This window comes from Mustelus asterias, chromosome 25, assembly GCF_964213995.1.
Source record: "Mustelus asterias chromosome 25, sMusAst1.hap1.1, whole genome shotgun sequence".
Taxonomy (NCBI): Eukaryota; Metazoa; Chordata; class Chondrichthyes; order Carcharhiniformes; family Triakidae; genus Mustelus; species Mustelus asterias.
In genome coordinates this window covers 37,714,474-37,731,412 of record NC_135825.1, presented here as the reverse complement: position 1 = coordinate 37,731,412, position 16,939 = coordinate 37,714,474, and the positions used below count along the sequence as shown (strand labels likewise).

The window sequence follows — 16,939 nt, the reverse complement described above, 5'->3', positions numbered from 1 at the left end:
CACAGTGGTTAGCATGACTGCCTTAGAGCACCAGGGACCTATGTTCAATTCTGTTCTTGGGTGATTATCTGTGTGGAGTTTGCCCGTTCTCAGCGTGGGTTTCATCTAGATGCTCCAGTTTCCTCCCACAATCCAAAGTTGTGCGGGTTAGGTTGATTGGCCATGCTAAATTGCCCCTTAGTGTTAGGGGGATTAGCAGGGTAAATACATGGGGTTAAGGGAACAGGGCCTGGGTGGGATTGTGTCAGTGCAGCCTTGATGGACCGAATGACCTCTTTCTGCATCGTAGGGATTTTATGATATACCAGATATATATAAATTAAGTGGAACTGTGGGAGGAATGTCACCTACCTACCTAGGCTGGTGCTTAACCAATGGTGGGATAGGTGGTGGGTGGCTTGTCCTTGCTTAGGCCAATTGAGACCTAAGTGGCCATCTGAGCCATTTAGAGTCAGAGAGTCATAGAGGTTTACAGCATGGAAACAGGCCCTTCGGCCCAACTTGTCCATGCCGCCCTTTTTTAAAAAACCCCTAAGCTAATCCCAATTGCCCGCATTTGGCACATATCATCCCTCTCTACCCATCGTACCCATGTAACTATCTAAATGCTTCTTAAAAGACAAAATTGTACCCGCCTCTACTATTACCTCTGGCAGCTTGTTCCACAGTAAGAAGTTTAACAACACCAGGTTAAAGTCCAACAGGTTTATTTGGTAGCAAAAGCCACACAAGCTTTCGAGGCTCTGAGCCCCTTCCTCACCTGAAGAAGGGGCTCAGAGCCTCGAAAGCTTGTGTGGCTTTTGCTACCAAATAAACCTGTTGGACTTTAACCTGGTGTTGTTAAACTTCTTACTGTGTTTACCCCAGTCCAACGCCGGCATCTCCACATCACAGCTTGTTCCAGACACTCACCATCCTCTGTGTGAAAAAATTGCCCCTCTGGACACTTTTGTATCTCTCCCCTCTCACCTTAAACCTATGCCCTCTAGTTTTAGACTCCCCTACCTTTGGGAAAAGATATTGACTATCTAGCTGATCTGAGCCCCTCATTATTTTATAGACCTCTATAAGATCACCCCTCAGCCTCCTACGCTCCAGAGAAAAAAGTCCCAGTCTATCCAGCCTCTCCTTATAACTCAATCCATCAAGTCCCGGTAGCATCCTAGTAAATCTTTTCTGCACTCTTTCTAGTTTAATAATATCCTTTCTATAATAGGGTGACCAGAATTGCACACAGTATTCCAAGTGTGGCCTTACCAATGTCTTGTACAACTTCAACAAGACATTCCAACTTCCTTATAAACATTTATATAAAAAGACAGGGGAACTTACATCCCTCTCATCTCATTAGCTGGGCACCGACATTTATTTAGCACCGAAACACAGCCCTGAAATCTCAACATTGTAGTCTGGGTCTCAGATCCCTGTCAAATGGAATGTCAACAATAGTCCCAGATACAAGCCACAGACTCTAAAAGCTAGGTCAGGATCTCCTGGTCTAACTGGACCATCAAGCTGCTGATCTCTATTGGTAATCAAAAGGACCTGATCTCTGACACCCAATACAAGAATAGTCACAGCATCTTGGTAAAGGGCAGGAATATTTGCCCTGAAAGCTCTTTGATCTTGGGTGATACAATGACTACTTCGATTGTGGTAGCGTGGCCCCTTTAAGGGGGTGATCCCTGAGGGCTATGGAGAGGCAGCATGGGAAGCCGAGCCAATCGACTGCATGGGTCAGGGAGTAACCTCAGTTGAAGCCAGGGAGCAGAAGAGTGTAGTTGTGTACTGTACTTCTGTCAGACCATCGCTGGTACACACTTATATATTGTGGCCCTGGCCCAAACGTTGCTGGAAAATTGGCTAAGTTACAGAGACATTATAGGTTGATGGGAAATGTGGCTCAGTTACAGAACGCACTATTAACAACCAAGGGATCTGCCACAAGATACAAGGCAGCAGGAGGTCCCTGGACTTCAAAGGTGATCATCAGTTTGAAGTGCCAGAGATGTGAAATGAACAAATGGTTGTAAACAATCACCCATCGCACGGGAATGTAAGAGGTAATGATTGTGATGGATGGAAGCCATTAATATGTGGGGTAATCTGTCAGGAACAAAAAAGCAAGCTGACACCCAATCCCAAGGAAGTCACAGACTGAGCCAAATCAGTGATAACCTACAAGGAAAACTATGGTGGAAGGTAGTCTCAAGCTTTAGGCTTGAAGATGGAGTTCAATCCCCATTTGTACCTTGCCAGTACAATTAGGTGGTGACATTGCCAAAACTTCACTGGTCATCATTAGATGAGTATTGATGTTTAAACCTATGCTGAGGAATTTGTAGTGGTGGCAAGGGAAGGTGGAATCATTTGTGCGTTTTAAACAGGGTATCCTCTCGTAGTTGTGATAAGCATTGGGATTTTATATTTTGTTTAATAAATAAGTGATTTGATCCAAGAATAAAGGTGCTGTGTCTATCAATCGTCTGGAGCAAGGGTCTCAGTCAACAATATTGTTGCTAATAAAAACTTCTTAACTGGAAGTCACAAGTTGCCCTAAAAGTTATTACACAGTGTTGAGATTGCTATTTTCTTTTAAGGAGTCAGAAGTGTTTTAAATGACTATTTCTTCATGGATAGTTGAGTCAAAATCTGGAATTAATCTCCCGAGAGGGCAGCACAGTGGTTAGCACTGCTGCCTCACAGCGCCAGGGACCTGGGTTCAATTTTAGCCTTGGGTCACTGTCTGTGCAGAGTCTGCACGTTCTCCCCGTGTCTGCGTGGGTTTCCTCCGGGTGCTCCAGTTTCCTACCACAGTCCAAAGATGTGCAGGTTAGGTGGATTGGACATGGTAAATTGCCCCTTTCTGTCAGGGGGATTAGCAAGTTAAATATGTGGGGTTACAGGGATAGGGCCTGGGTGGGATTGTTGTTGGTACAGGCTCGATGGGTCAAATGGCCTTCTTCCTCACTGTAGCAGTTCTATGCTAAAATGGCCTTGATTTTGTATTAAGAACAACAGTGGAGCTAATGTCGCTCACCTTTATCATGGAGTAATTCAGACAGCAACCCCTGCAATGCACACATAATAAGCATTTCAACACAGAAACCCAGAAGTTGCAGTCTTGAGTTACCGTGTGCCTCCATTGCTGTACTATAACAACACCTCTCTGATAATAGACTAGGCATTGAAACCAATGTTAAGGGCATGAAATTGCGCCACCATCTCACTAGTTACTCATCAAATACAACTGGGCGGCACGGTAGCACAGTGGTTAGCACTGCTGCTTCACAGCTCCAGGGACCTGGGTTTGATTCCCAGCTTGGGTCACTGTCTGTGTGGAGTTTGCACATTCTCCTCGTGTCTGCGTGGGTTTCCTCCCACAGTCCAAAGGTGTGCGGGTTAGTTTGATTGGCCATGCTAAAATTGCCCCTTAGTGTCCTGAGATGCGTAGGTTAGAGGGATTAGCGGGTAAACGTGTAGGGATATGGGGGTAGGGTCTGGGTGGAATTGTGGTCGGTGCAGACTCGATGGGCCAGATGGCCTCTTTCTGCACTGTAGGGTTTCTATGATTCTATGAACAGAAAAGGTTAGGCATTCAGGTACAAATTAATTTTAATCAGTCATAATTATTGCGAACCCCACCTGTCCTAGAAATGTAATTTTACAAGGGTAATGTTTCTTTCCTTCAAAATGTAGTGCTGGAATGTTAAAAAAACTTATTTTAAAACTTTTGTTGGAGATGGTCATTGCCTAGCGCTTTTGTGGTACGAATGTTACTTGCCACTTATCAGTGCAAGCCTGAATATTGTCCAGATCTTGCTGCATGTGGGCATAGACTATTTCAACATGTGAGGAGTCATGAATGGTGCTGAATATTGTGCAATCATAAGCAAGTATCTCCACTTTTGTCCTTATAATGGACGGGAGGTCATTGATGAGACAACTTATGATGGTTGGGCCTGAGGCCCTGAGGAACTCCTGCAGTGATGCCCTGGGGCTGAAACAATTGATCTCCAACAGCCATACTATAATGCAGCCATATCTTTCCTGCCCGACCTTCTGACCTGGGCCTTGTGTGAAATGTGTAACTGATTTCTAAGGCCTACAGTCCAGTGCAAACAGAGTTGTGGAAGAGGAAGCCACGGTCCCTTTTGATGTTACTAGCGGCCATGAAGCAGGTAGATTTAAGGGTTGTTAGGAGCAGTGGGGAGTGGGAGGGTAGGTGAGGGTTGTTAGGTAGGTAGTTGGGGTGTAGTCACGGATGTTTTGGAGGGTAGTCTTGGGACTCAGGAGGGTAGTCATGGGGAAGTGGGGGTAGTCATGGGTGGTTGAGAGGGTATTGAGGGGATGAGAGAGGGAAATACTCAGGGGAGCCAAGAGGGTATTCGGAGGCATCTTGTTGGGTGGGAGGGGGTACTGGGAGGGTGGTTTGACCGGCCCAATGAGGAGGTCACTATCAGAATTACCCAGGAGTTAGAAGTGGTTTTAACTCTTTTAAGTTTTCCTGGATAACCATCCTGGTAAAACAGATGTAACTATACAAAGTTTGCAATTTAAATTGGAGTTTCAGATGATTTCTAACATGGGATAATTGTCCAATGGAACTCTGAATCTCCTGGGTAATAGCTGTGCAATCCTTATACTTGTGGGATGATGGGGAGGTGGGGGGGGGGGGGGCGTCATCCTTCAGCATATCTTTGGGGTACCCCCTGGGCATGACACCCCAGAGATTGGAAGTTATGCTTGCAAATAATTTTTGTTGCAGTATTTCAATGTATTAATCAAATTCAGTCCCTCAGGCCATTGCTTGATGGATTTTTGCACTATTGATTTTTTTTCTAAATTTCAAAGCAAATCGTACAGATTGCAAACTCATACAATAGCATACAAAGTCTTAGGACTCATTTCATTGATTTTCACCTTGCCTGGCTTAAGCCTACGTGCAATAAATTTAAAGTTAGACTATCCCTGTTCTCACTATGCAGCACTATGCAGTGGCAGTAACGTATGGCAGGCACTGTTGAGAGAAAAAGGTAAAGGATGAGGAATTGAACTCAGTAGCATTGCTCTTTGGGCCTCCAAAGTATTCAAGGAGCATGCCACACACCATCTCAATGGGACATTGGTGTCGCAGGTAAGACCATAAGACATAGGAGCAGAATTAGGCCACTTGGCTCATTGAATGACGGAGCAGACTCAATCATGGCTGATATTTTTCCATCCCCATTCTCTAGTCTTTTCCCCTAACTCTTGATCGCTTTATTAATCAAGAACCTATCCATCTCTGTCTTAAAGACACTCGATGACCTGGCCTCCACAGCCGTCTGCAGCAAAGAGTTCCACAGATTTACTACTTTCTGGCTGAAGACATTCCTCCTCATCTCTGTTTTAAAGGATCATCCCTTTAGCCTGAGGTGCTCTCTGGTTCTAGTTTTTCCTACTTGTGGAAACATCCTGTCCACGTCCACTCTATCCAGGCCTCGCAGGGTCCTGTGAGTTTCAATAAGATCCCCCCTCATCCTTCTAAACTCCAACGAGTACAGACCCAGAGTCCTCAACCGTTCCTCATACGACAAGCCCTTCATTCCAGGGATCATTCTTGTGAATCTCCTCTGGACCCTTTCCAAGGCCAGCACATCCTTCCTTAGATATGGGGCCCAAAACTGCTCACAATACTCCAAATGGGGTCTGACCAGAGCCTTATGCATCATCAGAAGTACATCCCTGCTGTTGTATTCCAGCCCTCTCGACATGAATGCTAACATTGCATTTGCCTTCCTAACTGCCAACTGAACCTGCACGTTAACCTTAAGAGAATCTTGAACAATGACTTCCAAGTCCCTTTGTGTTTCTGATTTCCTAAGCATTTTCCCATTTAGAAAATAGTCTATGCCTCCATTCATAGAAATCATAGATTTGCCTCCTTCCAAATTGCATAACCTCACACTTTCCCACATTGTATTCCACCTGCTACTTCTTTGCCCACTCTCCTAGCCTGGCCAAGTCCTTCTGCAGCCCCCCTGCTTCCTCAATACTACCTGTCCCTCTACATATCTTTGTCTCATCTGCAAACTTAGCAACAGTGCCTTCAGTTCCTTCCTCCAAATCGTTAATGTATATTGTGAAAAGTTGTGGTCCCAGCCCTGACGCCTGAGGCACACCACTAATCACTGGCTACCATCCTGAAAAAGAGCCCTTTATCCCCATTCTCTGCCTTCTGCCAGTCGAATCTGTAGGTAGTTGATAATCCATTTAAATAGCGTGAGGTTATGACAGTATCGGCTGAATCTTTGAGCTCCGAAATAACAGTGCTGTCATCAAACCCCCATTGGCATCATGCACAGTGGTAGCAGGATCATAGAAATCATAGAAATCATAGAAACCCTACAGTGCAGAAGGAGGCCATTCGGCCCATCGAGTCTGCACCGACCACAATCCCACCCAGGCCCTACCCCCACATATTTTTACCCGCTAATCCCTCTAACCTACGCATCCCAGGACTCTAAGGGGCAATTTTTTTTTAACCTAGCCAATCAACCTAACCCGCACATCTTTGGACTGTGGGAGGAAACCGGAGCACCCGGAGGAAACCCACGGATGTACTATATACAAGCTGTACTGCAGCAACTCACCAAGGCCGCTTCGACAGCCTTGTTGAAGCGTACAATCTCTCCTCCCAGGATCTCACCCTTAACACCATGGGCACTTATTTAACAGTCTCCTATGTGGCAACTTGTCAAAGGCCTTCTGGAAATCTAAATAAATCACGTCCACTGGTTCTCCTTTATCTAACGTCCTTGTTACCTCCTCAAAGAACTCCAACAGATTTGTCAGACATGACTTCCCCTTGACAAAGCCGTGCTGACTCAGTCCTACTTTATCATGCACTTCCAAGTACTCTGCAATCTCATCTTTAATAACGGACTCTAAAATCTTGCCAATGACCGAAGTTAGGCTAACCGGCCTATAATTCCCCATCTGCTGCCTCCCTCCCTTCTTAAACAGCGGCATTACATTAGCTACTTTCCAGTCCTCTGGTACCCTCCCTGCCTCCAGTGATTCCTGAAAGATTACCACCAATGCCTCCACAATTTCCTCAGCTCTCTCTTTTAGAACCCTGGGGTGTAGTTCATCCGGTCCAGGTGATTTATCCACCTTCAGACCTTTCAGTTTCCTCAGAACCTTCTCCTTAGTGATGGCCACTGCACTCACCTGTGCCCCCTGACTCTGCTCTGGCATCCCACTGGTGTCTTCCACCGTGAAGACTGATGCAAAGTAACTATTCAGGTAAGAACAGTATTTGCTGCCCATCCCCAATTGCCCTTGTGAAGGGGGTAGTGAGCCTCTTTCCTGAACTGACACAGTGATATGAGGAAGGGAGTTCCAGAATTTTAACCCAGTGACGGCGAAAGGCTGATGATTTTGTTCCAAGTCAGAAAGGTGAATGGCTTGGAGGGAAACTTGCAGGTGGTGATGTTCCCAGTGTCTGCCGCCCATTTCCTTCTGGGAGGAGAGATTGTACGCTTCAACAAGGCTGTCGAAGCGGCCTTGGTGAGTTGCTGCAGTACACCTTGTATATAGTACATCCTGCTGCCACTGTGCATGATGCCAATGGGGGTTTGATGACAGCACTGTTATTTCGGAGCTCAAAGATTCAGCCGATACTGTCATAACCTCACGCTATTTAAATGGATTATCAACTACCTACAGATTCGACGCTGGTCCACCAAAACCACCTATGCAGCGACTGAAAACCTGGGTATCCACAATCTCTCACATTCAACCATTCTTCTGGTCCCTCACAATCACAATGCACTTTCATTTTAAGAGGTGTAGGATAGTTTGATGCAATGATAGTAAGTATAGATTTTGAATCCTCTGTCCGCACACAGCAACAATCAACACGGTGTTTATTGCTGGCTGTGTACAGAATTCATGATCTTGAGCAGTGTGAAGGTGCACACTGTCTGCTTAAAGTTTTGAAATTTTATTTGTTAGTCACAAGCAGGCTTATATTAACACTGCAATGAAGTCACTGTGAAAATCCCCCAGTCACCACAAGCCGGCGCCTGTTCGGGTACACTGAGAGGGAATTTGGCATGGCCAATGCACTTACCAGCACGCTATTCGGACTGTGGGAGGAAACCGGAGCACCAGGAGGAAACCCACGCAGACACTGGGAGAACGTGCAGACTCCACACAGACAGTGAGCCGAGCCGGGATTGAACCTGGGTCCCTGACGCTGAGAGGCAGCAGTGCTAACCACTGAGCCACCATGTTTCGCATCCAACAGGCAAAAGATAATTGTGCACTGCCATCTCTGTACCCACTCCTGGAGGTTTGTTCAATTTGTCATTGTGGTAAACCTTGTGCAGAAAGATTTTTTTAAAAGTTCCAATTTTCTTGTTCCGTTTATAGATTCCTTCTTCCACATATTTTCCATTTGTTTCCTATTTTCCCTTGTCCATTTACAAGCTAAACCTTGGAGCAAATGAGTTTAACAGTTTGATTGTTTCCATCCTTTGCTCCATGTGTTCGTACTTGGATATCTTACACAAAAAACGTGCCAAAGTAGCACAAGGGAAAATCTGTACTCAAGAGGAAAATCCGGTATTATTCAAGGTATGCAACAGAAAGTGGGAATTTTCCTTTTACATCATCTTATGCATCAAGTTTGTCCTTTTAAACACAAAGATATTTCACAGCAAATACAATTCAACAGTTATATTGCACTTTTCTGGACCTTGGTTACTTGAATAAAAATATTGTAGATCCCTAAAATATAGCCTTGGATATTTTCAAACTCCTAAAGGGTTCAAACTCCTAGTGGACGTATGATTCTATGGTTCTATGTATCCTTTATGGAAGCTAATTTGAAATGTAGTTTTAAATATGTCTTACAATTCCAAATGCCTGTGATATTAATCAGAAACATTGGAAAAGATTGGTGAGGGAAGTGTGGTTTATTTTTTTCTATTTGAACTTTCAAAAAGCCTTTGACAAAGTACCACGTAAGAAATGAAATCCCATGAGATTACAGTGGCAGTGTGGATACTAAATTGACTAAAGGGTAACAGTGATGGTGAGTAATGGTGAATGGTTGTTTTCCAGACTAGGGCTGAATGGATTCTCCCAGGGGCTGATATTCAGATCGAAGTTCCTTTTGAAATATATTAATGAGCTGACCTTGGTAGGCAGGGCATAATTTCAAAGTTTACAGATGGTGCAAAACTCGGAAATGCAGAAAACAGCGAGGAAGTTAGTAACAGACGTCAGGAGGACTTAGGCACAAATATAAGGTGCGGCAAAGTTAACTAAATGGCACAATTTTAAAAGGGGCGGAAGGGGACGTGGTACACAAAGCTTTGAAGGTGACAGGGCGGCACAGTGGCTAGCACTGCTGCATCACAGCGCCAGGGACACAGGTTCGATTCCGGCCTTGTTCACTGTGTGGAATTTGCACTTTCTCCCCATGTCTGCGTGGGTTTCCTCCGGGTGCTCCAATTTCCTCCCACAGTCCAAAGATGTGCGGGTTAGGTTGATTGGCCGTGCTAAAGTTGACCCTTGTGTGGGGTTACGGGAATAGGGCCTAGGTGGGATTGTGGTCAGTACAGACTCGATGAGCCAAATGGCCTCCTTCTGTAATGTAGGGATTCTATGAACTGTCAAATTTTAGGCTGAAAGAACAAGACACTTAGGGTCACAGATTTAATCTGCCCTGCCGGCTAACTCCATAACATATCTAACACCTTCAACCATACCCCCCACCCCCGCAATCCAGGTGACCCCATATGTATTACACAGCATCATATCCGAGCACTGTATACCTAATACTCAAATCCACACACAGCTATCGTCATGACAAGGATAAGTTGAGAAGTCTGTTACAAAACAGACTTCATCACAGATCACCCTCCCATCCAACTTGGTATCATCTGCAAACTTTGTGATGTTACATTTTGTTCCCTCATCCAAATCATTCATATATATTGTGAATTGCTGGGGTCTCAGCACTAATCCCGGTGGCACCCCACTAGTTACAATTTGAAAAGGACCCATTAATTACTACTCTTCGTTTCCTCTCTGCCAACCAGTTTTCTACCCATCTCAATACACTTCCCCCAATACTATGCTCCTTAATCTTGCACGATAAACTCTTATGCGGGACTTTGTCAAACACTTTCTGAAGGTCCAAATATACTACATCGACTGGCTTCCCCTTGTCAACTCTACTGGTTATATCTTCAAAGAATTCCATCAGATTTGTCCAGCATGATTTCCCCTTCATAAATCCAAGCTGATTCTGTCTGATCCTGCCACTGCTTTCTAATGGATCACTCCTTGATAATGGATTTGAGACTTTCCCCCCCGACCAGTGTTAGGCTTATCATTCCCTGTTTTCTTCCTACCTCCCTTTTTGAATATTGGAGTGACATCAGTTAACCTCCAATCTGCAGGGACAGTTCCAGAGTCTATAGAATCCTGGAAGATGACCACCATTGCATCCACTATTTCTAGAGCCACTTCCTTAAGTGCTTGGGTGGGTGTGGTACCAGCAGCTGCCACTCCCTCCTCAATGGCGCTGAGGATATGCTGAAGAGATGCCAACTGAATGGCCACCAGCGCCCACCCAGCCAGGGGGATCTCTGCCCCTCCCGGGGTCTTTGATCCTGGGGAAGGCTTGCTGCTGTCCAATAAAATGCCTAATTGGCACTTAATGCCATAGGCCTCCCTGAAAAAAGGCAACAGAGGGCTCTTGCCAGCTCTCTAGTGGCTAAGACCTCGGTCACCTCCATTAAATACCACTCTTAATGAGTGTAAAACTAAAAACCTTTTTTAAACATTTAAGAAAATTCTGTTAAGTCCCAGCTGGAGTAGTGTTTCCAATTCTGGAAAGATGTGAAGACCAAGGAGAGGGTAAAGGAGATTTACTAAAAGGTATCAGGAATGTTTGACTTGCAGTTCTCTAAAGAGACGGGACAAGCTGGGATTGTTCTTTACTCAGAGAGTAGTAAGGGCGTGGAATGCCCTGCCTGCAGCAGTGGTGGACTCGTCAACTTTGAAAGCGTTCAAGTGGCTATTGGATAAACATATGGATGATATTGGAATAGTGTAGATTAGAGGGGCTTTAGATTGGTACCACTGGTCGGCGCAACATTGAGGGCCGAAGGGCCTGTACTGCACTGTAATGTTCTATGTTCTTTCGAAGATTGAGGTGATTTCATTGAAACATAGCAGATAGACATAGTAAATTACCTCCTTCTATGCCATTCCATTCTATGATTTAATTACTCAGCACCTGAATACATTAGAAAAGGCTTCCCTTCATCTGACCCAACAATGAAAATTGACCTCATAATAACCTAAGCCAAACACTTGCTGCTAAGTAAGTATACTTACTTATTAGAGGCCTGGTACGCCATTGTATTTAACACATTAATCTGAAAGTACTTCCTCCACTATTTGAAGCTGAATTGTAATAAATAGTGTTGAGAGGGATTTCAGCCAACTGTATTAAATGTTCAGACTCACATACATCTTAATTTCGATGCCAGAAATTTGGCAGCTTTAAACTTCCAACCGTAACAGCATTATACAACAATCATTTCTACTAAAAAACAAATTCAATTAGGCCAATCAAATTTTCAACAGCACGGAATGCATTATTAGCCTATAAATCGCCACACATCACAGTTGAAGTGTATGTCAAAATAGGTTGCATTCGACAGCCCCCTCACATAGTAGGTTTTCTGCGGGAGGACACATAAAATGAGGAGAATCAAGCCCACCATCTTGCCTCCCTCCGCCCCAAGCTGCCCCTCATAATATGATAGACGGGGTGGGTACTAAAATGGGTAGTCTGCCCGCCATCCTTAAATAAATAATTAATGTTCAATTAAGCCTACAATAGGCTGTCCATGCCATAAAATGTTGGCCTGAGCAGGCTGTTTCCATTAAGGAAACTGCTTAAAGGCAGGAAGGAAGGGGAGATTCGTTCTTCGGGGGGGAAAGGGGAGGTGGGGGGGCCCTGTGTCTCCCTCCCCCTCCTTGCCCCCTCACTGACTCCCTGATTTCTCCCTGTCTAATATCCCAGATTTTCCTCTCTCCAGGATCTATGCCCCCTTTCTCCATGGGCCTTCTTACTGTTAATTAGCTCTGGTACTGCATGTGACAATAATAAATCAAATCAAACTGCTAGAGCTGCTGGCCAATCAGATTGGCCAGCAGCTCTTCAGGTAGGACCTCCTCCCTCTGAGACAACACAGCACACTTGTGAGCAGAGTTAAAGCTCATGGAATGAATATAAAAGTAGCAACATGGGATACAAAATTGGCTGACTGGCAGGATGCAGATAGTAGTGGTTCATGGATGTTTTTCAGCCTGAAGGAAGGCTTGCAGTGGAGTTCCCCAGGGGTCAGTGTTGGGACGATGACTCTTTCTGATACATTAATGACCTGGACCCAGATGTACAGGGCACAATTTCAGAATTGGCAGATGATGTGAAACTTGGAAGTATTGTGAATTGTGAGGAGTATGTTGTAGAACTTCAAAAGGACATAGGAAAGTTGGTGGAACAGGTGGACAAGTGTCAGATGACATTCAATGCAGATGTGTGTGAAGTGATTCATTCTGGTAGGAAAAACATGGGCAGGAAGGCAGGAAAATGGCACTAAGTGAATTGCTGAGTCGGACAGCAGGGGCAGACACTTTGAGCCATTTGGCCTCCTTCTGCCTTGTAACAATTCTGTGAAGTCCCACTCTCTGCTTGATTCGCCTATCATTGGCGCACTATGGCTACTATGGCTTCTTTCAGGTCAGTTGGCTGCTGACCGCCAGTTGCAACTAGAGGGATGGGGGTTCAAGCAAGATGTTCAAATCCCCCCAATTCCATGAAATCGAGCTTCATTAACAAGACAGCATCAATAATTTATGTTAAATTACATGTCTGAAATTCAACAGTGATCCTCCTTAAAATCGATTATTTCAGCAGAATTCAAAATTAACTCTTGTAAATGTTGGTCAGTGCAGACTCGATGGGTTGAATGGCCTCTTTCTGCACTGTAGGTTTCTATGAATCTATGAAATGCTTAAGTATGTAACTGATCTGGATCTTATAGACAAGTGTCTATGAAAGTGGATAAATTTAGATGGCAGCAGTACCCAAGTATTTTTGTGGACTATGGAGATCCACTCAAAGAACAAAGAAAATTACAGCAGAGGAACAGGCCCTTTGGCCCTCCAAGCCTGCACTGACCATGCTGCCCGACTGAACTAAAATCCCCTACACTTCCAGGGACCATATCCCTCTATTCCCATCATGACGCCCCTTAAAAGTCACGATTATACCCGCTTCCACTACCTCCCCTGGCAGCGAGTTCCAGGCACCCACCACCCTCTGTGTAAAAAGACTTGCCTCGTACATCTCCATTAAACCTTTCCTGTTGCACCTTAAACCTAAGCCCCCGAGTAATTGACTCTTCAGTCCTAAGAAATGGCTCTGACCATCAGCATTTATAAGAGTTAATTTTGAATTCTGCTGAAATAGTCGTGATTTTAAAGAGGATCACTGTTGAATTTTGGACTTGTAATTTAACATGAATTATATATATGCTGGCTTGTAAATCTTTTTTTTAATGAAGCTCGATTTCATGGGATGGGGGGGATTTGAACGTCTTGCTTGGATCACCGTCCTTCTGACTATCCACTCATGTTCCTCTTAGCTCCACAGAAGTGTAACTTGCACAAAGTCTTCTGCACCATTTCTGAGCAGTCACTGGCAGTCCCTTAGTTAACTGCTGGTTAGTTTATTTACATCTTGACTGGTTCTTGTTTTTTGAAAACCAGTAGTGAATCATGTTGGCGTGACATCACACCATGGGGGGGGGGGGGGGGCCTGGACGTTACTTAAAATTAATTGGACCACTTAATTATATTTAAATTAATTTAAATTCAGACAAATAGGTTCACGACACCGGAGCAAATCCCGTAATGGCCCTCTAGCAAGATTTAGCGGCCATTTATTGGATTTAGCTGGTCGCCTCACTATAGGAAGGATGTGGAAAAGATTGAAAGGGTGCAGAGGAGATTTACAAGGATGTTGCCTGGATTGAGAGGCATGCCTTATGAGGATAGGCTGAGGGAGCTTGGTCTTTTCTCCTTGGAGAGACGAAGGATGAGAGGAGACCTAATAGAGGTGTATAAGATGTTGAGAGGCATAGATCGGGTGGACTCTCAGAGTCTTTTTCCCAGGGTGGAAATGTCTGCTACGAGAGGACACAGGTTTAGGGTGCTGGGGGGTAGGTACAGGGGAGATGTTAGGGGTAAGTTTTTCACACAGAGGGTGGTGGGCGAGTGGAATCGGCTGCCGTCAGTGGTGGTGGAGGCGAACTCAAGAGGGTCTTTTAAGAGACTCCTGGATGAGTACATGGAGCGTAATAGGATGGAGGGTTATAGGCAGGTCTAGAAGGTAGGGATGTGTTCGGCACATTTTGTGGGCCGAAGGGCCTGTTTGTGCTGTAGTTTTTCTATGTTCTATAATGGCATTTGTGCCCATGGCGAACGGACCCGCTAAACCTTGCTCAATAGTGCTTAACATTTCTTCATCAACACCTTCCAAATTCACAACATCCACTACTTAGAAGACATGGACAACAGCTACATGGGAATGGCATTCATCCAAAATTCCCACCCAAGTCGCACACCATTCAGAGTTGGCCAATATATCAATGTTCCTCTGTCACTGTTGAATTAAAACCTGGAAATGCTTTTCTTTTTGACATTATTAACATTACACCATTTGAATTGCAACACTGTAAGAAGGTTCACCACCAAAATCAATTAGGGATGGGCAACAAATGCTGTACTTGCCAGCGATGCCCATATCACAAGAATGAATAGAAAAAGGTCATAAAGTCAAGATGTAGACAGCCAGTCTAATTTGGTTGTGTATTTCACATGTGCCTAAATCTGCACTGTCTGACAACCTAATTACTGGATGCACCATCATCGTGTTGTGCACTAGATTAAGGGATGTTGTGTCAGCATAAACCGTTAGATTGCAAGTTCACACAATAACTGGAACTCTACCACTTTGCCCGGCATGGAATCTGAGTGGGCAAGAGTCTGACAATGGACACTCTGTTGACCTCAGGCTGGAATTTCCAGCGAGACCGTAAAATTCCGCCCAATGAGTCTATTGGTTCAACAGATTTTTGTGGGAAACTTTCATGCTGGAATTCAAGTTCTGATATCAGAAGAATTTATTTCTAAAAAGTACCCCAGAGAAAATTCACATTGTGGGAGGGAATGGAAAGGTGGTGATCCAAATTGACAAAAATATGTTGTGTTGTTCTTGGGAGAACTTATAGATGGGCTGACTGCTTGGATTTCACATAATAAACAATCACAATTGCAATGTGGAAATGTTTTCAATTCAATCTGTCTCATTCCAATAACTTGCATAAAGCCTTCTGCACCAATTCTGAGCAACCTCTAGCTGGACACACAATCTACCTAACTATTAATCAAGTAAAGGGTGGCTTGGTTGCTCACTTGACAGATCATGTGATTAAAATTTTGTTCCTGGTCGACAATACAACAGGAGTAAGCATTTCTAATGAAGCATAACCTGTGAATGGGTATGAAGGCTTGGAGAAATACCTCTGAACCAGATGGTGAGAAGACAAGTACCATCAGAGATGAAGAAAAAAAACATTCAAATAAAAACAAACATGAAAATCATTTTTGGCCTCACTATTAATTAGAATTCCGATATTATAAAAGCACGTAACCAAATGGCTAGGAAAATGATAACTAACTACAATAACATTAAAGATTAAGTCAAAGCAAAAGCACGCAATGTGTAAATTATATTATTAAAATTTATTCCAAGTACGTAAACTTAAATATTCCTGCAGTTTACCTTTGTGCTGTTGGAGATGACATCTCTGAGAATTTGGAACCTTGCTGTCGCATTCCCTGTAATTTGCTATGACTCTCTGGAGCTGAAGTGGCCTTTGTAGAACTTGGCGCAGTTGTGCATTCAGTATCAGAAGCAACGGCCTTTGCTTTTGCCTTCTCTTTCTCGCGATCGGTTTGATTCACCGGTACTGAATTTGCCCGTCCCATTCCAATCTTTGACGGTTCTTTCAGACGAGAGACGGGGATGCCTCCATGCTTGCTGCTAATGAGGCTTGGGTCAATGTTGCTGCTTACCGGCCGACTGACACCTCCTCGACCAGTGATGCTAACAGAACTCGATTTGGCTGGACGCGGCAAGCTACGGTACTGCACGGCTGTCCTCGCACCCGACGACATAAAGCCATCGTGGTTTTGGGAAACATCAAGGCTGGTTTTCCTGGAGTTTGTCGGCTTAACAGGGATGCCTGTAGATTTCTGAGTTTTAGTTGTTGATGGCGAGTTTCCACCAGCTGTCATCACTGTTGCCGTGCCTGTGGTAGGCTTCTTATAGCCGAAGGAACCACCAGCAGAAGGCCTCGAAATCCCTGTTGGAGGTTTGCGTGTTTCTCCAACTCTGTCTCTACTAGCATCAGATGAAGATCTTTGCAAACTTGTTCCTTTGAGAGCTAGTTTTCCTTTGTCTTGCACTTTAGATTCAGTTTTACCTGAAAATACAAAATAAAGAAAGAAGAGGAAATGAAAGTAAGCTATTATAGAAAAATTGTGCTCGTCATTCCTCTCACTACGCTATGATGTCTTTTGTTATTTATTGTTTAGGTTAGTCCCTAAAATTCTGGGTAGCGAAAGAGAAATAAGTAGAACATAGAACATAGAACATTACAGCGCAGAACAGGCCCTTCGGCCCACGATGTTGCACCGACCAGTTAAAAAAAAACTGTGACCCTCCAACCTAAACCAATTTCTTTTCGTCCATGAACCTATCTACGGATCTCTTAAACGCCCCCAAACTAGGCGC

At 44.3% G+C, this 16,939-nt stretch overlaps 1 protein-coding gene across 1 annotated transcript in view; it reads right to left on the bottom strand.

The window, feature by feature from the left end:
* Positions 1-16,939, bottom strand: part of LOC144511897 (neuron navigator 1-like) — a 520,961-nt gene that overhangs the window by 154,170 nt on the left and 349,852 nt on the right. Inside the window, exon 6 of the mRNA XM_078242330.1 lies at positions 15,926-16,628. Coding sequence (XP_078098456.1) covers positions 15,926-16,628 — 703 coding nt within the window. The remainder of the gene's footprint in view (positions 1-15,925; positions 16,629-16,939) is intronic.